The following is a 22,244-nucleotide window of genomic DNA, read 5'->3' as shown; positions in this document are numbered from 1 at the left end:
GAGCCAAATTTATGTTTTAAAAATGGAGAAACTAAGGCCCAAAAAGGTGAAGAGATCTGACCAAATTTACACACTGAATAAAAAACCATGTCTTATCCTTATTCTCCTGGCTTTCAGGTAAAAGTTCTTTCCACATGGCAAAAGGTGACCACAACAAGTGTAAGAGCTGTTATATAATGAGAGATACTTCTAAAAGCAAACAGTACCAAGTCACTACCAGGAAGCCATGCACTTGGAGTTGCCTGGTCAGACATGACAATGACCCCCTACTGGCTAACATAACTCTGGGTCTGAAGTCAGAAAGGCTTGGTGTGACTCCCTGATACACTGTGTAATGAGGTGACTGATGTCTACACATTCACTATTTCATTCAAATGTTTACTTGAGGCCTGTATATGCCTGGCACCATGTTAATGCTCAGTTGTGCAACTGTGAAAAAGACAGACTTCGAATGAATTAATGAGACTTTCTTTTTTTTTTTTTGAGGCTGTCTCACTATGTCTCTCTTGGTAGAGTACCGTGGTGTCACAGCAGCTCACAGCAGCAACTTCCAACTCTTGGGCTTAAGCGATTCTCTTACCTCAGCCTCCCAAGTAGCTGGGACTACAGGTGCCCACCATAACACCCGTCTATTTTTTGGTTTTTGTTGTTCTTGTCATTGCAGCTGTCAATGTTGTTTAGCAGGCCCAGGAGGGTTTGAACCTGCCAGCCTCGGTGTATGTGGCCGGCACCCTACTCACTGAGCTACAGGCGCAGAGCCTAATGAGATCATTCATTCATTCCCTGAACAAAATGTATTGAGTATCTATAATGAGTCAACCCTGTGTTAGGTGTTAAGTGTGTTGGAGGCAAAAGAATCTCAGGCTAGCAGGAAAAGAGGTTATTTATAATACAGAATAATAAGTACCAAAAAGAGGTGCATCCTAAAGCACATAGGTGTTTCAGGACCCAAAGAAAGAAGAAGAAGAAGAAGAAGAAGCTGAGAAACAAGAAGAAGCCAAGATCTCAAGGAGATAGAGTAAGAATAGCCCGGTTACCACACCTGTAAAATGGAAATGCTATCTTCCCCTTAAGGATACCTAATGGTCCAATGAGCAATTCATGTGAAGGGTCCAACCTGGCTAACAGGAGCAGTAATGCATGGTTATTTTCTGTCTCTTCATGAACACAGAAGTTGTCCAGCACCTTACATCTCTCTGTCAGTGTCTATCTGTCTCGGGCTGATGACCTATGAAATCAGCACCCCACATAGAAGAAATATCTGTCTCCAGCCTCATTCGCACCAGGATCCCAGCAAATAACCAGGCCCAGACACTGGCCTTGGAAAGGAGCCCACACTGCTGGCCACTTCATTCGGGAATTTCACCCTGCGGCAAAGACTGCACCAAACACAATTTTTTCTCCTTAAGTAGTTTCCTCCCTCATTGTCCTCCCCCTCACCAAGTGATTTATGTCTCATTGAGGGCCTCTCCCTTCATAGTCCATCTGGCCTTCCTGCCTCAGCCTGCAGGGAGGGTGTAATCCTGTGTTTGCAGCCTTACAGATGGTTTCTATGGAAATTATGACAATATTACAGCTATTGTGGAGCCACATCACTGCTGATTGAATGAGGAGACGGGACTTGAAAGGGGAAATTTGGAATTAAATATCAACAACCAAAGTCCTTAGAGACAATGACTAGTTTTCATGGAGTTATTCCTGTCAACAGTAACAAACAATAACAAACCTGTATTGTTCTTGTCCTTAACGATAGAGAGAAAGCTTATTTCTCAAATCCTCTGTGGAAACTACACGTTGCAGACAGAATCAGACTCCAGGCAAATGCTCACTGTAATATCCAGAAAGGAGAGCAAAGTAAAATTTTGGACAGGGGTTAGGACATTGAGGCATATAACCAAATAACTGAATGCTTTAAGCCCCCACTGTGTTCACAGAAGACCTGGCTACAATCGCGTACGTTTGGGCGTGGTTTGTTAACTGCTCTCTCAAATCGTCAGAACTTTGCAGGGAATTGGGAAATAGAAATGCTTATTTAGGGAAAAGAAGTGGTCAGCATCCATTAATAATTCCCAAATGTTGAAAGGGAAAAGAAAGTCACCACAGAACTGTACCTCCACTTTCTCCTCAGTACTCTTCTTTACTTTTGCTGTGGGCAACATTTTTTATATTTTTAGGTTTTCTTATGGCCTGTGAGAGGTTTAATCTCTCTTTTCAGTCAACTATGTCTTGAGGGTAATTTGAGCAGAAACCTCTTCTTTGTAAGCAAAATTGCACTCCTTTTATTTAATTGCAAAAGCAAAGCATGACATTGTAAAAAATGTGGAAACAGAACTAAAGAAATAGAAGAAAACCACCAGTCACCTAATATCCCTCTTATCAATGCTAAGATTTTGCAAAACGTCCATTTAAATTTTTGATTGTGGCTAAGAGCATGGGTTTGGGGATTTAAACAGAATTCTAGCTATGTTGACTTGTTTGAGCTCATGCGGGTTATTTCCTTTCTCTCTACCTTAGTCTTTTTTTAACCTTTCAGAGATCTGAGGGACTAAATGTACCAGGAACACTTTGCCCCAGCATTATTCTCCGGCAGCCACATTTTTAATGGCTCTATAGTATTCCGTCATCTGAAATTTCCATAATTTATTTACAGTGTCCTGTTACTATTTCAGTTATTTTATATATTTACTATTAAAATGAATAGGATAACATCTTATGAGTAATTTCTGGTCCTTCCTTTTGTTTCCTCTGTATTATTCAGCAGAGAGATATAATTCAATGGATTCCCACCAAATACTCTGGGCACAGGTGCATGTGGTGAAGCAGGACAGTCAGGGATGGGTGGCAGCCTTGCCCTTACAGAGCTGAGGGTGGAAAGAACGCTGGGCTGGGAAAGGCGTTTGGGTCTTAGCGCCATCTCTGCAATCCCCTTTTACTAACCATGTACCTTGGGCAAGTACATGGTAAAAGATTAAAATTGTAGGACTCCCTTCCAAGGGTTTTCATGAACTGAATTCAATTAATAAATGTAAAGTGCTCTAAAAAGTGTCTAGCATGGCACTATCCACAATAGCCCCAAAGTGGAAACAGGCCAATGTCCATCAGATGGTAAGGAGATGAACAAAACCTGACATACGAGGTTTGACAACTAAGTTAGAGGACTCATCCTAAAAAAAGTGCTATATACGGCACTGCTGAATATCACTAAGGTCACCAGGTGGCTAAGGGGAGTACTTTGAAGGCAACTACAATGATATATAGCAATCAGATATGTAGCACCTTTTCTAGGATGAGTTCACAAATTTAACCCTCTGAACTTATATCCACAGAACAGAGTATCATCCAGTCAGAAAAGAGAATAAAACAGGCCAGGTATGGTGTAATCCTAGGACTTTGGGAGGCTGAGGCAGGTGGATTGCTGAAGCTCAAGAATTCAAGACTAGCCTGAGCAAGAGTGAGAACCCATCTCTACCAAAAACAGAAAAGCTAGCCAGGCTTTTGGTGGGTGATGGGTACCTGTAGTCCAGAGGCTACTCCAGAGGCTGAAGCAAGAGGATCTCTTGAGCCCCAGGGTTTGATGTCGCTGTGAGCTATGATGACGCCACAGCATTCAACCCAGAACAACAGAGTGAGACACAGTCTCAAAAAAAAGGAATAAAAATGCTGATATATGCTACAATATGGATGAACCTTGAAAACATGCTAAGTGAAAAAAGCCAAAGGGTACAGATCATATGACTTCATTTACATGAACTATCTAGAACAGGTTAAGTCCACAGAAGTAGAAAGCAGATTAGTGGTTGCTAGAGGCTAGAAGGAGGGCAACTAGGGGTGACTGCTTAATGGGTACACGTTTTCTTTTTGGGTAAAGGAAAAGTTCTGAAATTAGATACTTGTAAAGATTGTATATTGTAAGTGTACTTAATACCACTGAATGGTACTTTATTTTTATTTATTTATTTATTTATTTTTTTGAGACAGAGTCTCATTATGTCACCCTCAGTAGAGTGCCCTGGAGTCATGGCTCACAGCAACTTCCAACTCTTGGGCTTAAGCCATTCTCTTGCCTCAGCCTCCCAAGTAGCTGGGACTACAGGTGCCCACCACAATGTCCGTCTATTTTTTGGTTGCAGTTGTCATTGTTGTTTAGCAGGTCTGGGCCAGGCTCGAACCCACCAGCTTCAGTGTATGTGGCCAGCGCCCTACACACTAAGCTATGGGCACTGAACCTGAATTGTACTTTAAAATTGTACAAAGATAAAATAGTTTAAAAGATAAATTCTATCTTTAAAATAGTTTAAAAGATAAATTTTAAGATATGTCTATTTTACCACATTTTAAGAAGACAGTGCCTGGCATACAATAAACACTCCATTATTTTTATTTTTCATCCTTATTCCCTTCTTGAGGCCTCAATTTCCCTAACTGTAAAGTTAAAGGGTGAGAAGAAAAGATCTCTGAATTCCTCCCAGCTCTGAGATTCTGCAGTCTAGTCGGATGACCTTCTGCCCTGTGATGGAGAGGTCTTTTCCTGGCTATCACTTTCCTCCTTTCTCCTCCTCTCACCTGAAGGAGGCCCAGTGCTGCTGTGAGGGCTCATTTTTGAAGCTGCCACCATTTCTTCAACATGATCCTTTCATGATAGATCTCTGACTGCTGTTGACCCTGAAAAGGCTCACAGTAGTTGCACAGTAAATGGTAAATGTTGGGGGTTGAGAGTCCTGGTTCCCTGAACCCAGTTGATGGGGTTCAATTACTCAGCTGGGATAGAAAGTTCAACCAAGGCATGGTGGTAATCAACAGCAAAAGAGAGTGGGAAAGGAAAATAAAACTGGAGAAGCACAGGCAGCGTGAAAAGTAACCTGGGCAAGTTTCAGTGTAACAAAGAGAAATTTTATTCCGGATCTAAGAGAAAGTTTACACTACTTCCAAAAAGAGTTGGAAGTGGGTTCCTCTTGTGAAGGAGAAGAGGTAAGAGATGGAGTCACAAAGGCAGTCACAGATTTAAGTACTCTCTTTCTCTCCATTTGAAGTTGGTTGCATTGGCCTCTCTGTGTCTCCAGGCATTACTGCCCTTTTCTATTGGCCATTACTTATTGTCTCTTTCTATTGGTCATTGGTTATCTGGGTTACCTTATATTCACATTCTTTCCCTTTTGGGAGAGAGTTGCTGAGTGGTGAATGTTCCTGTGGGCTCCCCGGACTGCCTTGTTCAGCAGGCCAGGCTTTCCTCTCATCTTCCTCGAAGCCCCTTTCTTTCTGTGCCTTATCAGTAAATATCTGTTGGGCGCATGAATATATGAAAGAATAAATGAATGAAAGAGCGAATGGAGAGCGACTGACCTTCTCGGAATGCCTCAGTAGACCTATCCCCAGGTGAATTCCTGACCTGTATCCAAAAGGCAGATTTCCTGAATGGTGAGCACACATCTCCTAAAAGGTAATCAACTCACCCGCCTGCAAGTATACCCTTTCCATACAAATTCTTGATCATACCTTTATTGGATGATCCATTATTTCAACCTTCAAACTCCACATATTTAATCTATTTATGTATTTTAAGAGTGAGTGAGCCTAGCCATTCTCCCCATTCACAGAGCCCTGTCCTATTAACAACTCCAAGAGGCCTTTTCCACCCTTCTCTCTCCTCTGCAGCTTCAGGCTGCTTGCTGTCTTTCTATTTCTCCTTTTTGTAGCCTTTAGCAAAGCTTTATTTTAAGCTTGACCTTCTTCCAAATCACTCGGACTTCCTCTTATTTTGTTTCTTTCCCACTGTCATTTCCAGGTTATCTCTTTAACCTCCTCCTTTCTCCTGTCTTTGTTCTTTCAACAAGCCTTGCCTCCCCTACAGAAATTTACATTCTCTGAATATCTTGGATTGTTCTTCTCTGGAGTGTCAGCTATGTATTTGTTTTTAATTTCCTCCTCCAATCTCAGGCATCCTGGAAGGGGGAACGAGCCTTTCAGATTGTCTTGCTTGAATGAACCTTTTCGTACTGAAAAGTTGCCATGACTCTGCCACTCAATCCTACACACACACAAACACACATACACCTGTACCCTTTGTCTTGTATTTAAGACCAGAAGTTGGCAAACTATTGTCCATAAGCCAAATCCAGCCCAGCAGCTATTTTGGATATAAAATTGTGCTGGCACACAGCTACAATTATTCATCTACATACTGTCTACAGCTGCTTTTGCTATACAGAATCAAGCAGTTGGAACAGATACCTCACAATTTCCAAAGCCCAAAAGATTTCCTACCTGGTTCTTTATAGAAAAAATTACAGACTCCTACTAGATAATCTAGAGATATCTCACTATGTATATGCCATCTCTTAGTGGACAACATGCATGGTCACATACAATGCCTTCATTTCAAACCCCTCACATCCATTTTGAACTCCCCATTCTCCAACCTGTAATCATCATCAAAAGTTCCCTTGGCTCGGCGCCTGTGGCTCAAGCGGCTAAGGTGCCAGCCACATACACCTAAGGTGGTGGGTTTGAATCCAGCCTGGACCCGCCAAACAACAATAATGGCTGCAACCAAAAAAAAAATAGCAGGGCGTTATGGCGGACGCCTGTGGTCCCAGCTACTTGGGAGGCTGAGGCAGGAGACTTGCTTGAGCCCAGGAGTTGGAGGTTGCTGTGAGCAGGGAAGCCATGGCACTCTACCCAGGGTGACAGCTTAAGGCTCTGTCTCAAAAAAAAAAAAAAGTTCCCTTAATGTACCACAGTCTGGCTTCCCGACCATCCCGGTGTGGTATGTAGGAGAAAGCTGTAACTCTGGATATAGTCTTCTCTACCTACCAATTCTTTGACATATCATTATTCATTAACTATATTTTTCCCTTCATATTCAATATCCATTTATCACACAACTTTGCATGTAGTTGGTTTTATTTACTTCTATGCCAGTGGGTAGGATGTGGGAATATTAGCCAAAGGAAAAGAAGCTCCTTCCTTGCTCACTTCCAATCCAACATAAGCATTGCATCTTTGCTCTTTAGATATAATCTAGGTTCTTGGAAATAAGCCAAGTGGTTCTGCCCGCCATGAAGACCATCTAGATGATAGCATGTGAGCTCCAGGATCATTCTGACTTAGATTTGAGCCTAATCTGTACCACTATCCTTTGAATATTTTCTGCCCCAACTGGGCATATCATGACAACTTGACTGAGTCCCTCTCTACTTCTTCTTGCCCTTTCTTTACCTCCTGGCCTCTTTCAAAGCTTCTAATGTTTTCCATTATAGTTGCTGTCTTCACTTTTTGGATTTGACCAAATTCTGATTTATTTTGATTCTGTGAGCCCCATGCTCTCAACAATTCAGAAATGTCCTCTGGTAGTTATCTAATTTTGGATACTTCATTAGTCAAGCATTCAGTACCAATACTTAGCTGCCACCACACCAGAAAAACAAAACAAAACAAAACAAACAAAACACAGCAGTACTTGGGCTTAAATCTTGACTTTGTTTCTAGTCGTATGATTATAGAAACCTGAGAAACCTCTCTGATGCTGTTTCTCCTGTAGATTATATGGATGTTAATATTTACTTTGTAGCGTTATCACAAGGATTAGAAATCTCATGGTCTCACACAAATAAGTATTCCATAAAAGTAATATTTCCTTGGAAAACACACATCATGGAGCTCATACTTGTGCCCCCAACTCAGGAGAAAGTAAAATTCCAAGAGATTATTGAGGGAACTACTTTGACAGAAAAAAATTCTGTTCTTTTAGATTTAGTTCCTCTTTTGTAATGTCAGCTTTCTTTCTTCTTATGTTTTTATCTCCAGCTGAGATTTAAAATTCTGCCTCTTCTCAGTCTTTTACTTTATCCCCATTTACCAGGCTCCTATGGCCCTGGAAGCTCATCTTCTGTTGAGTAATTTCACCAACCTAATGTCTCCTCCATTTCAGGCTGCACTCCCTTCTTTCTTACAGAATTTATATAAGAGGCTCCCCTGGTATTGAATAACTGTTGTCCTGTACCTAAAATTTCACAAAGGAAATATCCATACCAATCTCAGTGCTCTTGCAGCAGGAAAATGACCACATTCAGCCAATTATAGGAAGTTTTCATTGATAAAGTGTAATGAAATCAATGTGCATGAAGACTTATCTAGATGGTTTATCACCTTTTTGCTATAGTAACAAAAGAAGAGAAAGTAAATATAAAAAATAGAAACAAAAATGTTCAATTAAAATGAATTAGTAATTCAATATGGGGCACACCACAACAGAGCACCATGAAATCATTATAAGTTACACTTTAGAAAATCTTTAATGCTCTGCAAGATGCCATAATTGAGGTTTAAAAAATAGGGTGTCTGGTCTGGCATGTAAGGAGCCTGGAAGTCATTGCTCTGTCCTAACAAGTAAAAAGCTGAAGAAACTGAATAATCAACACCTCGTCTTAGATATGGCAGAGAAAGTGCTTCTCTAGAAACTGGGTAGACAGGCAGACACAGAGAATTCAGACACACCCAAGCAGAGTTCCATAAGCAGAAATTTCCACAGGAACCAGGCTGGGGTAGGAAAACCTAAACTGTAATGGATTAATTGCTGGAGGAGAATATAGACAGCTCCAAGAATTAAAAACTTGGAAGTCCCCAGTTACAGAGGGTCCACCACAGTTTTGTTGAGTTTTATGTGCAAAAGCTCTACTAAGTCCTCATAAAGAATACTCTAGAGAAAACTCCCCTTCTGCCTCTGGTAGGAGGAGGGGAAGGGAACCATTTTGAAATACACCAGAGCATTCTATTGATGTGAACAAGATGTGCAGTTCAGAGAAACTACTTTTTCCAGAGCCCTAGCCCCTGGGGTTTTATCAGAGGCTAACCTACCTGGAAGATTGGAGAATACCCAATTTCATACAGCTCTAACCCTCCAGTGAGGAAGGGGAAATACAAGTCCAGTACTCTTCCTTCCAAGTATCCTGTTCCAGGTAGGAGGGTGGAGGAATACTGAGAAGCACTCATGAAGTTCATAGTCCAGGAAACAGCCTCACCAGAAGATTTAGCCCTAATCACAGGTCTAATGATTAGGACCTAACCTCTTAAAGGCCTATTACTGGAGTCCCTTTTACTCACTACATCATATCCATCTTTCAACAAAAAATTACAATTATACTAAGGCAAAAATGTGAAGAGAATAAACAAGCATCAGAGCCAAAGTTAGATATAGCAGGAATGGTGGAATTTTCAGAACAGGAACTTAGAAACATTACAATGAATATACCAAGGTTTTTAATTTTGAAAAGCAGACAATATTCAGGAACAGATGAATAAAGTAAGCAGACACAGAAACCCCAAAAGAACCAAAAAGTAATGCTATAGATCAAAAACACTGCAACAGAAAGGAAAAATGCTCTTGGTGGGTTTATTAGTAGATTAGACATAGCTAAGGAAAAAGTTACTAAGCTTGAGAATAGAACAAAAGAAACTTTCAAAACTGAAAAATAAGGAGAAAAGAAGACTGAAAAAAGACAGAATAGAATATCCAAGAACTACAGGATAACTAATTGTGTAAAATGCATAATGGAAATACCAAAAGAAAGAAAGAGTAGCTATATTTGAAGCCAATAATGACTGACAATTTCCCAAAAATTAACATCGGACACTGAGCCACAGATCCCGGAAGCTTAGAGAACAGCAAGCAGGACAAATGTCAAACAAAGAAACAAAAAACTATACCCAAACAGATCATAATCATGCTTCAGAAAATCTAAGATAAAGAAAAAAAATCTTAAAAGAAGCCAGAGGGGGAAAAAAAAAAAAAACCTTACATGCAGAAGAGTAAACATAAGAATTGTATCTAACTTCTCAAAAACCAAAAGACTGGAGTGAAATATTTAAATTATTGAAAGAAAAAGAAACAATAAACTAGAATTCTAACCCTATGAAATCATCCTTCAAAAGTGAAGGAACTATAATGAGTTTCACACACAAACAAAAATTGAGAGAATCTATTTCCAGTAGACCAGTCTTGCAAAAAATGTTTAAATAAGTTCTTCTGATAGGGAGGGGGAAAATTATATAGGCCAGAAACTTGGATCTACATAAATAAAGAACATCAGAGGATAAACAAGTGAAGGTAAAATAAAAAGTTTATTTTTCTTATTCTTAATAGATTTAAACAGGTTAAGTTTATTCAAAACAGTAATAGCAATAATGTATTTAATTATGTATGCTTATACAAATATGTATGTTTGTATGCAACTGAAATAAATGAAAGTAAAGATGCAAAAGATAGGAGGGAAGAATTAGGAATATTTTGTTATCATAAGGTATTTGATGGATCAGTATAGTGATATTTGAAAACAGACTTGGTTTAGTGGTAAATATATATTGCAAACTATAAGGTACTCACTAAAAAGCTTTTAAAAATGTATAATTGATATGCTGGAGAGAAAGGGAATCACATAAAATGTATAAGTAAAACCAGAAAAGGCAGAAAAGCAATAGAAGACAAAAAAAGGAAGAACAAGGACAATAAATAAGAGTATATTAATAAATATGCTAGAAATTAACCCAACTATATTTCAATAATCATCTTACATGTCAATGATACCAAACATACCAATTAAAAGACAGAAATTGTCAAAGCAGAACAAAAAGGGAGAACCAATTATATGTTAACTACAAAAAACAAAAAAATTTCTAATACAAAGACAGAGAGTTTAGAAGTAAAAGGATGAAAAAATATATACCATGCTAACGCTAATCAAAAGAAAGTGTGAGTAACCATATTAATTTCAGACAGAGTGGACCTCAGAGCAAGAAAATTCATCAGAAATAAAGAGGGATATTTTGTAATGATAGGGGTCAGTTCCCCAAGAAATTATGACAATCCTTAACACATACATGCCTAACAAGAGAGCATCAAAATACATGTGGCTAAACCTAAAAGAACTCTAAGTAGAAATACATTGATCTACTATGACAGCTGAAAACTTTAACACAAATGGACAGATACAACACACAGTAATAGTTGAACTGAACAACACTATCAATCAATTAGATGTAACTAGCTATAGACTACTTCATCCAACAATAGCAGATTACATTCTTCTGAGGCAAGGATGAAATATGCACCAAGACAGACCACAATCTAGGCCATAAAACACATCTTAATACATTTAAAAATAGAAATCATATAATGTTTTATCTCAGACCACAGTGGAATTAGAGAGAGAAATGTGAAAAATAAAAGAGAGAAATGTGAAAAATTTCCAAACAGGTAGAGAATAAACAACATAATTCTAAATGACACTGGGGTTAAAAATAAATTATAAACAAAACCAATTTTAACCAAAAAATAAAAATGAAAATACAACTTATTCAATTTGTAGGGTGCAGTTAAAGCAGTGCTTAAAGGAAAATTTATCATATTGACTACATATATTAGAAAAGAAGCACTAATATCAATAATCTAAACCTTCACTTAAAAAACAAGAAAAATAACAAATTAAATTTAAATTGAGCAAAAGATTTCTTTCCTTTTTAAATAAAAAAAATTCTTTCATAATAATAAAAATTAGAACAGATATCAATAAAATTAAAAATAGGAAATCAGGCTCAGCGCTCATAGCTCAGTGTGTTAGGGCGCCGGCCACATACACTGAGGCTGGTAGGTTCCAACCCAGCCCAGGCCTGCTAAACAACAATGACAACTGCAACAAAAAAATAGCCAGGCATTGTGGTGGGTGCCTGTAGTCCCAGCTACTTGGGAGCCTGAGTCAAAAAAATCACTAAAGCCCCAGAGTTTGAGGTTGCTGTCAGCTGTGGTGCCACAGTACTCTACCGAGGGCAACATAGTGAGACCCTGTCTCAAAAAAAAGAAAAAAGAAAAAAAAAGAAAGGAAATCAATAGAGAAAATCAACAAAAGCAAAAAAATGTTTTTTGAAAAGATCCAAAAACTTGATAAGCCTTTAGCCAGGCTAACTAAGAAAACAAGAGAGAAAAGATGGGAATTACTAATATCAGAAATGAAAGAGGGACATCACTAAAGAACTCATGGATATTAAAAGAATACGAAAATAATATTATGAACAACTCTATATACCCAAACTTGATGAACTACATGAAATGGACCTATTCCTTGAAGGACACAGTTTGCTAAAACTCACACTAGAAGAAATATGAAATCCTAATAGGGAAGCCTATACCTATTTAAAGAAATTAAATAAATAATTATCGTCCAAAACAGAAAACACCAGGCTCAGATGAATTTACTGGTAAAATCTACCAAATATTTAAGTAAGAAATTATATCAATTCTCTACAATCTTTTCCAGAGATAAACACAGGAAATACTTCCTAAATCATTCTATGATATCAGCAGCATCATCATCATACCAAAACCAAAGACTTTATAAGTGAAGCAAACTACAGACAAACAAATCCTTCATGAATGGAAATGCAGAACTTCTCAACAAAATGTAAGCAAATCAAATTTCACAAGGTATATAAAAAGTTGTACACCATGGCCAAGGGGGTTTATTCTAGGTATGCAAGGCTGATTCAATGTTTGAGAATCCATCTCATCAGCAGGCTAAAGAAGAAAAATCACATAATTGTATCAATAGATGCAGAAAATCATCTAGCAAAATCCAACACCAATCAGTGATAAGAAGTTAGCAAACTAGGTATAGAGGGGAATTCCTTCAACTTAGTAAGAAACATGTACAAAAAACCTGCAGCTCACCACATACTTAATGGTAAGAAACTCAAAGCTTTCCCACTGAGATCAGGAACAAAGCAAGGATACGCCCTCTCACCACTGCCTCTCAGCATTATACTAGAAGTCCTAGCTAATGAAATGAGACAAGGAAAGCAAATAAAGTTATGAAGACTGGGAGGGAAGACTTTTTTCTTTGGAGATGACATGATCTCCTATGTGGAAAATCCAAAAAAGTAGAGTGTGGTGGTTCACACCTGTGATCCTAGCCCTTTGGGAAGCCAAAGCAGGAGAATCCCTTGAAGCCAGGAGTACAGGATTGGCCTGAACAAGAATGAGACCCCATCTGTACAAATAAAAAAATTAGGTAGACATGGTGATGTGTGCCTATTATCCCAGCTACTTGGAAGGCTGGGGCAGAAAGATTGCTCAAGCCCAGGAGTTTGAAGTTGCAGTGGCTTATGATGACACCACTGTACTCTAACCCAGGTGACACAGACAAGATTCTGTCTCTAAACAAATTAATTAATTAATAGGCAAAAATCCAAACAGATTGAACCAATAAACAAAAAGCCCACCTAGAACTAAGACATGATTACAGCAAAGTTGCAGGATAAAAGATTAATATACAAAAGCCAATCACTTTACGACATACCATCATTGAATGAGTTCAATTTGAAATGAAAAGACATAACCATTTACATTAGCACCCTGAAAATGAAATACTTAGATATAAATCTAACAGAATAGATGCAAGATCCACATGGTGTGTGATGTGAACAGTAAAGAAGGTCGTATATTTGTGGAGTCCCTATGGGGGAACTCTGTACTTTCCAACTGACTTCACTGTGAACCTAAAACTGCTCCAAATATTAAAGCTTATTTGATTTTTTAAAAAGTGGGACCTTAAGTCTGTTCATGCTGCTATAACAAAATACTATATATTGGGTGGCTTGTAAATAACAGAAATATATTTCATACGGTTCTGGAGACCGGGAAATCCAAGATCAAGGCAGGTTCACCGTGTGATGAAGACCCGCTTTCGGGCTCATAGACAGCCAGCACTGTCTCCCTGTGTCCCCACATGGTGGAAGGGGCAAAGCCGCTCTCAGACCCTCTCTTATAAGGACACTAATCCTACTCATCAGGCTCCGCTATCATGACTTTATCTATCATCACAGTGGGGGTTAGGATCCCAAAATATGAATTTTGGGGGTGAACTTCTGGATCATAGCAAGTGGTAAAAAGTAGTTTAAATACAGAAATAATGCATCTTCCCACTTTTAGGGGAAAAAGTACATCTCTCTCTCTCTCTCTCTTTCACACACACATACACAAAGATGGGAATAAAATGCATCCCTGGGTTTTGTCCAGAAGATCATGATGAAAAATACAGTTTACATTTTCCTATTATTGATATGTTTGGCACATCTTTGTTTTTCCAACATTTGTTTTTAATTGTGCTCCTACACAGCTGAGACCTAATAAATGCTGTTTGATTAAATGAGTAAGGAAAAAATATCAGTGGGTGAAGGGAGATTTGGGGACTCCCATGTTGCCACCAATGCTGGCCTGACTCCACAAATACATTCACAAAGACCACTGACCACTGACCACCACGTGGTCTGTAGCTTCATCTTAAGCCTTCAATAGTTTTGAACTTTCTCTTGGAGACTGTTCAATCAAAAAGCGTATATCAGCCAGGCACAGTGGCTCACGCCTGTAATCCTACCACTCTGGGAGGCTGAGGCGGGTGGATTGCTTGAGCTCACCAGTTCGAGATAGCCTGATCAAAAGCAAGACCCTGTCTCTACTAAAAATAGAAAAACTGAGGCAAGAGGATTGTTTGAGCCCAAGAGTTGGAGGCTGCTTCGAGCTATGATGATGTCACAGCACTCTACCCAGGGTGACAGCTTGAGACTCCGTCTCCCAAAAAAAAAAAAAAAAAGGCTTATAGACCCCAGTGGGAGGTAATGAAAATTTCAGGACAAATATAACCTGTCCTTTTCCAATTCTCTATCCGTCTCCCAAAAAAAAAAAAAAAAAGGCTTTATAAAAAAAGGCATATATCATTGAAGAACTCAGAGTGATAATAAAATAATTAATGACTACAATGTTAAAACCACTGGTTATTGTGTGTTATAATTATAGACTTCATAGTTTATAGACTTTGAAGTACTCACCCAATAGAGCAAGACAAGCCAGTAGGATAAAGTAAAAAAAAAAAAATCAGATTTATATTCATATTTTAATGACATTTATTCTTTTATATTTTATATTTTCAATTTATATTTTATGACGGTCATAAAATATTAATATATCTGCATATGATTTTTATATACACACATGTGTATACTCATACACATATACATAAAAGGAATATGGAGCACACTCAAAAAATCTTTGGACAAAGATGCACAATCAAAAAAGTTTACAGACCATTACCATAGTGACCATCTGGTCCAGCGCCTACATTTTAGAAAGAAGGAAACTACAGCTCAGGGAGGAGGCAGATATCTCTATGTGATTATGTGATTTGAGGAGATGTTAGTTATACAGCAGGTGAAAGGTTGAGTTTGGAAGCTAAGACTGTTAATACTTTATCCACGTTTGTTTTGGGTTTTGCTAATCTCATTGTGCTTTGATGTAGTAGAACTGTTTTTTGAATGCTGTGGGATTGCATGTTGAGTACAGATATATTTTAACATTACGTTTTCCTAGAAGCTTAATTTAAAATATGCTTACACATCTAAATGGACCTTCTGCCTCCTCCTGAAAATGGACGACTAAGCTTGCAGTCACAGATTGCATTCTCCTCAGCCAGATTTCCTCCTCCTAGTAAGCTTTATCCACTGTCTCATAGAAATATTATTTGTAGGGGTAATGTCCAGTAGAAAGTAATCACAAAAAGAATCAGCTATAAGAGTCACTAACAGAAAACATCCTAGACAGTGCTCTGGCCATCTTAAACTCTACTTACAAGAGCTGTCAGCAAAACCCTGTCTCTAGGGACCATTACTTTGAGGGAACTCTGCCAATCCCAGCATTACTTGGAAGGCAGGTTGCTTTTTTTTTTCCATGTTCCTCAAATGCCTACTGTCAAACTAAACCAAAGCTCTGAAAGACTTCAGCACTTCCAAGTTTGGGTAAGGAAATGTACTCCTAGATTCAAATGTGGCCTGAAAGCCAGGTGAGCAGGAGGCTGTATTCCTAGCCTCGGTACAAACTTGGATTAGTCAGAGTAGCATGGTAAAATTCATTTGCACTCCAGGATTTGCCTTCTGATGGTTAGAGAGGCCTGTATCAGCCTAAAATTCTATTTCCAGCTGTCTCCCCTTGTGCAGGGTAAAGAGAAGAACATCAATTTCTCTGAGTCATCTTGAAAACTTTTAGCCCAAGGGAAAAAAAAAAAGACAAATGGTAAAAAGGTAAGAGCCACATCTCAACTCATTTGTTTCAAAGTCTCTCCCTTTATATCCAAAGCCCCTGCTGACTTCATAAAGGAAATATCTTGCACAAAAGTGGCCCACATGGGCTGCAAGGAACTAGAAATGACCCAAGGCTCCTGATAAGGAGATATCAATAAACTCTCTGTGTAATCATAATGTCATTACTTTGTTTTTGCTGGATGACAAAGTCTTTGCAGTATCATTTGCTTTAGGCAGATCATATATTATAGTTCTCTTCCTCTGAGTAATTTCTTTCCTGCCAGGAAAATTCTGTGTGCATGGAAAAGCATCTTGAGAAATGGTAAAAAAATGTTTACTTTTCACTTAAAATTGCTTTTTTAATGTTAAAAATTATAAACAAAAAGTCGTGTGAGCCACCTGTAGAGGATTTTTCCAATATGAATTCTTAACATGAGAAAAATATAAATATGTAATTTAACAAGGTGTTTATAGGTAGATTCAGAATCATAATATTAGTACCTGGTGATACTTAAACATGGAATCTGGCATCTGAAGTATAACTTAGAGATATTTTTACATTTATACTCTGCCAAACACTTTTGCTATTTTAACTTCTTCACAATTTATTAAATGAACTTATTTCTTTTAGATAGAATTAATAATTAGATAAGCTAGAGATAAAGCATATTTTGATCTTATCAAGACTTTTTTTGTTTAAGAAATGTCTTCTGCTAGCTTTGTAATCAACTTGGAAGACTAAGGGTTTTTCAGCAATTGTTCTCAAAGGTTGAACAATTATCTCAAAGTCTGTCTGAGTATGGGTTGGTAGCAAGATGGGGAAAGCTTTCCAGAGGTGTGCCAGGAAAATCTGTCCTTACCCTGCATTATATTAATATGTCCGGAGCTGATCCCATAGTCAGGCTGGTTAAATTAAAATAAAGTAGTAGCCTCCTATAAAAATACATGGACTTTGGAATCAGAAAAATCATTCTGCATCCCTCCCTTATCATTAATATCCACGTGATTTGGGGCTGAACATTCAGAATCTCCTATTTTCAATTTCCTTATCTGTGCAATCATTTTCTGTGTGAAAAAAGTGGAAAAAAATATAGTTGTTATAAGCACACAGAAAGAGCTCAAAAAGTGATACTATCAAATTTGCAAATGATAGAAAGTTGGGAGAAGGAATGTTATATCATAGAATTAAGGTTCAAAATGCTTATGATATAATAGAAAGATGAGCTAAGATAATGATGAATACAGACTATAGAGGGAAGAAAAATCAAATAATATAGTTAAGATTTTTCTTTTGTTTTGTTTTAAATTCAGTTGCTCCAGCATAGAATGGGATATCCTAGCTTAATAGTAACTTAAGTAAAGAAGTTTTTGAAAGCTTGAGTTTTTGAAAGAATTTTCTATGGAGACAACAGGGAGACACAGATACTTAATTATTAGGTGTGCTTCTCTGTTACAGGTATCGTATCTAACTCAGAAAGTTAAGCAGCCGAATGCACCTTACAATGACCATATCCCAACTGAAGCACCATGTTCATTTCTGGACACAATAATTTCAAAAAAATATTTACAAGATACAGTATATCCTGAAAAGGAAATCAGAATGGTGAAATGTTCATATAATAGAATGCTGAAGAACTTAGGAATATCAAAACTAAACAGAAATTTAGGAAGAACATGATAATTGCCCTCAAACATATGAAGGGTAGTCAAAATTGAAGAGAAATAATAATTACTAATATGGACTGAGTTCTTATATGCAAAGTGAGTCACCGTTATCTTTATTTTGCAGATGAAGAAAAAGAAAAAAAAGAGTCTTAAGTTATATGTTTAGTTACATAACTAGTAAGGTTTGGCCAGGTTTCACTCCAAATCTGGGAGAGATAATAGAGTTATTTGGCAAATATTTCTAGTCTTACAGGATCATGGTAAGAGTACATTCCCCCAGTTCCGTTAAGTTGGCTATGGACATGTGATTTTCTCCCGCCAATGAAATGTGAGCATACATCACATTCACCACTCCAGCAAGGGATTAAGAGTCAGTGTACAACCTGCCATGTACTCGTCCCACCACAGATGTGTAGAGATGGAGCACCCATCAATTCAGGTTTCGGAAGAACAATAATGAACAAAGCTTCTCCACTGACCCATGTTAAACAAGAAGCAGAAAGAATACTCTATTATTTTATGACTAAGCTGCTGAAATTTGGGGGTTGTTACTGTGGCATCACCCAGCCTTCTCCGACAGATGTAAGAGCCCATATACTTAAAAATCACTAAAATAACCTCAGAATAAGGAAACGTATTTACTGTTAGATTTCCAGAGATCAGAACTAAAAATAATTTGTAAAAACTATAGGAAGGCAAATTTAGGCTTAATTTTTTTTTAAGTAAAGTTGCCCAAAAGTTGCTTCACGAGGTAGTAAGCTCTCTGACAACAGCAGTATTTAAGCAGAGGCCAGAAGAACATTTTGTACCACCCAGGTAGCAAAACAGATGGCTGCGAAGTTTAATTTATTAAACACGTATGGAGTACCTCCAATGTGTCAAGCATTCTAGCCACAAAGAGAAACCCAAACACCTAATGTGTATCCTCAAGGAAATAATCGTTAAGGTGAGAACTGGATAACCTCTGTGGTCTCTTCTAACAGTGTGATTCAACCAAATAAGAGATAATAATATGTCCTGGATGAAGCTGACAGCAAGCCCGAACTTACAAATAACCACGTAGCACAAGAAATCCTGCTGATGCTTAGCTTGTATTATTATTTTTCAATTAGGAGCCAAAAGTATAGGGTTTGCAAAAGGAAAGTAAACGAGAGAATTGCTGGGTTTAAAGGAGGAACATTTTCCCTTTCTCAAATTACCATTCTTCAATCTTGCAAACCAGGCATATTATCTGACTTACATCAGGCATCAGGGGTGTTCCAGCAAAGGGAATAGCACTGACTCACAGCAATTGTTACCGACCTTTCCCATCACTTCTCCCACCCCTTGGAGTCAAGAAAGGAACATTTCAATACTGATCAAGTCAGACCCAAAGAGAGGCAATAACTTTTCACAGGGCTATTGTTTGGTCTAGATATCAGCCAAAGCCTTTCCAAAATATCAGAAATTTTCCCTAAAAGGGTGTGTGAGCAGGGCCTAGAGGAAGCACATATTCAAAGGATGATGTGAAAATCACCAACTAAATGAGTGATTCCAAGGGCCACTAACATTGCTTTCTAAGTGCTTTAAACAGCACTAACTTCAATACTTACTTTCCCAAGTGGTATCAGTAGTTAAAGGTTGGTTTGTTTGCTTAAACTTTCAAAACTCAAGCAGTGGAGGGAAACACTGTCCTTTCACTGGCTCACTGCATTTTAATGACCAAACAACAAAAACCTGCGTAAGTATTAACTGTATTGCTCTCAGGTAGACATTTCCATTTCAGGTTATTATTCCTAGATAGTAATGCAGAATAAGACATGCGGATGGATTTTGTAGCCATTACCTAGACAAGGGTGAGGACATGTGATTAGTATTGTTTCCCAACTCAAAAGCCTTAGTTTGAACTTTGAAGCCTTCAGCTCTGCCAGAATCTGAATTTTCTGAATTATAGCTCTGATTTTTCTAGGAAATAAGCACAACAATCAAGGCAAGCTGGATCACCATGCCGTCTAGTCAGTTCAGTGCGATATAAGTCTCTCAAAAATACACATACAGAAGAAATTGGCTTTGGCACATTTAAGAGGAGGGAATTTGCATCTCGTGCTAGTTTAATATGCACCCTTAATACCCCCATCTATTTTCAAAAATACAATGCTATTCTTGCAGAGGCAGCTGGACCCCTGTGCTACTCGGTCCTGTGCCAAGATACGTACACAAATATACTCTTTACAAACACAGATGTGAAACGTGTGCTAGAACAGGAGAAGGGAAGCGTAGAGATTCGGGTGTTTAGTCTAGTGCCTCCACACCCAAAAGTTTCAGGGACACAACTGATGTTTGAAGAGTCAGAGAGGAAACCGCCCATCCAGTACTTTCATCCGGGCACTACGGAGATGACCCCATTTTCTCCGCATCAGTTTGCCCTCTGCCCTAGTGACCCGGGTTGAGATTCAATATAGGGCCAGAAGGGGCTAAGACAATTGTGTAGTTAGTTGGTCACTCAGGCGGAGAGAAGGGCTGGAAGTCACTAAGCCTTCCTGGGATGGCCGGGCTGACACACCCACCCGGAACGGATGGCCCAGGGGTGCGGCTGCAAGGGGGCAGGGGTAGGGGACACGGCGCGCTCTTGCCGAGAGCGCACCAAGGTGCTGCAATTGGGGACACGCGCGAATTCAAAGTCCGGTTAGCAGGTCACACTACGCTCAAAGGATGATGCCCCTTTCCTCCTAGTCCCTCAACCTCGTGAAAAGTGAGCGGGAGAAAGTTGTGCCTGGGCCATGGCGACCAGGGATGGAGAAGGGACTAAAGGGCAGGCAGAGAAGTGACCCGGGTCCCCATACCTTGTCCTTGGGGCCGAGGTTCTGCAACACCTCCTTGCCGGTGGCACTCCGAATCTCCACCCCGGAGGGCGCGGGCGAGGCGGGCGCCGGCTCCCTGCTCTCCTCCCGGCCTTGGCCCCGGCGCGGGGTGTCCCCCTCGACCCCAGGCCGGCTCCCCGAGCCGCGGTTGCCGCCCTGGCTGCTCCGAGGAGTCTTCGCGCCGCGCTGCCCCACGCTCAGGGCATCGAAATCCAGCGTCTTGCTCTCGAAGGCGCCCTCCACGTTGCAGAACATGCCGCCGTACTTCTGCCGCGGGACCTGGTCGGTGGTGCCCGGCCTGGCCAGGTACACCGGCAGATCGTCTTCATGCGAGCTGTCCCAGCCCCTTCGGCCCGAGGCCATGGTTCAAGCGCGACCGGGACCCAAAGGTTTTCTTTCCCCGAGGCAGAAAGGGCAGCCGCCGGCAGCGTGCGCCGAGCCACAGTGACTGGGGCGGGAGGAGGCGCCTGAGCCTTCGCGCCAGAGGCGGCAGTGCTGCTCCGATTCCTGCCCGTCCCCTGCGAGCCAGCAGCGCGCGGCGCGGGGCCGGTGCAGCGGCGCGCTCAGCAGCTCGCGGGACCTCTCGGCCGGCCGCACCTCCCCGCGCACCCCCAGCCCTAACGTGGCCTCCCGGGCGGACGCGGCGCTGGTGCCCATCACACAGACAAACCCAAACTTGGCGCGCGCGCGCATGCACCGGCGCGCTCACTGCCCCCTCGCGCTGCAACCCCAGACTTGTTCACACACATTACAATTCAGTTGTCTTAGCAATGTTCACACTCAGGAACTTGACTCACTCACATGTGCACACAAACCCTGCTTCACCCACAGTGACTCCAGAGTTTACCTCACAAACACAAATCCAGCCCAACCCAGTGGGTTCATCTCAAAGCCCAGTTTTGATTTACAACTAACACACATAAACTCAAGACTTAGCACAGACACACAATCTCACCCATACCCCCTGACTTGCTTCATCCTGATCTTTGAATTGTTTCACATGTACACCCATGTCCATAGTCTGCCTCACAAACCTCATATAAACTCCTGAATTGATTTACACAACACACACACGCGCACACATGCTTTCATTGACAATCACAAAAGCCAGTCTTGACCTTACATATACCAACCTAGATTTGTTTTTTTACCCACCCCTAATTTGCATCACACACAATTGCATTACAGGTCATAATTGTGCACACATCCCTAGATTTTTGCCTTGCAAAATACTCTTCTTAATGCTGTGTCCTACCTACAAGCTGATTTACCTGGCTACACCTAGATTCACACACAAGCTGAGATTTACCTCAAAAATGCACACACTAAAAAAGGACAACCAAAGGCTTTGCTTCCCGTGTTACGTCACACATATGCAGACTTTACTTATTTATATACATGCTGTCATAACCTCTTCCTCTTTGTCTCATCTGCCCACATATATTCTGACCCAGACTTTACCACATAAACATGGTCTACAAACTGCAGGGGTTGTGTAATATCTACACACACAGTCTCAACCCAGAACCTGCAGTACCCACTTTTAACTGGGCTCCTGCTCAGATATTCATGCATCCCTTTATTTATTCAACCAAGATGAATCAAGTGCCTACTATGCCTTTC

General features: G+C 39.9%; 1 protein-coding gene across 1 annotated transcript in view; it reads right to left on the bottom strand.

Annotated features, from left to right (window-relative positions):
- Nucleotides 1-21,067, bottom strand: part of DPYSL3 (dihydropyrimidinase like 3) — a 123,997-nt gene extending 102,930 nt beyond the window's left edge. The window contains exon 1 of the mRNA XM_003782064.3: nucleotides 20,604-21,067. Coding sequence (XP_003782112.1) covers nucleotides 20,604-20,984 — 381 coding nt within the window. The 5' untranslated portion in view covers nucleotides 20,985-21,067. The remainder of the gene's footprint in view (nucleotides 1-20,603) is intronic.
- Between the last annotated feature and the right edge of the window lie 1,177 nt (nucleotides 21,068-22,244).

Source organism: Otolemur garnettii, unplaced genomic scaffold, assembly GCF_000181295.1.
Source record: "Otolemur garnettii isolate 467f Iridium unplaced genomic scaffold, OtoGar3 scaffold00003, whole genome shotgun sequence".
NCBI lineage: Eukaryota > Metazoa > Chordata > Mammalia > Primates > Galagidae > Otolemur > Otolemur garnettii.
This window is presented reverse-complemented; position numbering and strand designations above follow the sequence as displayed.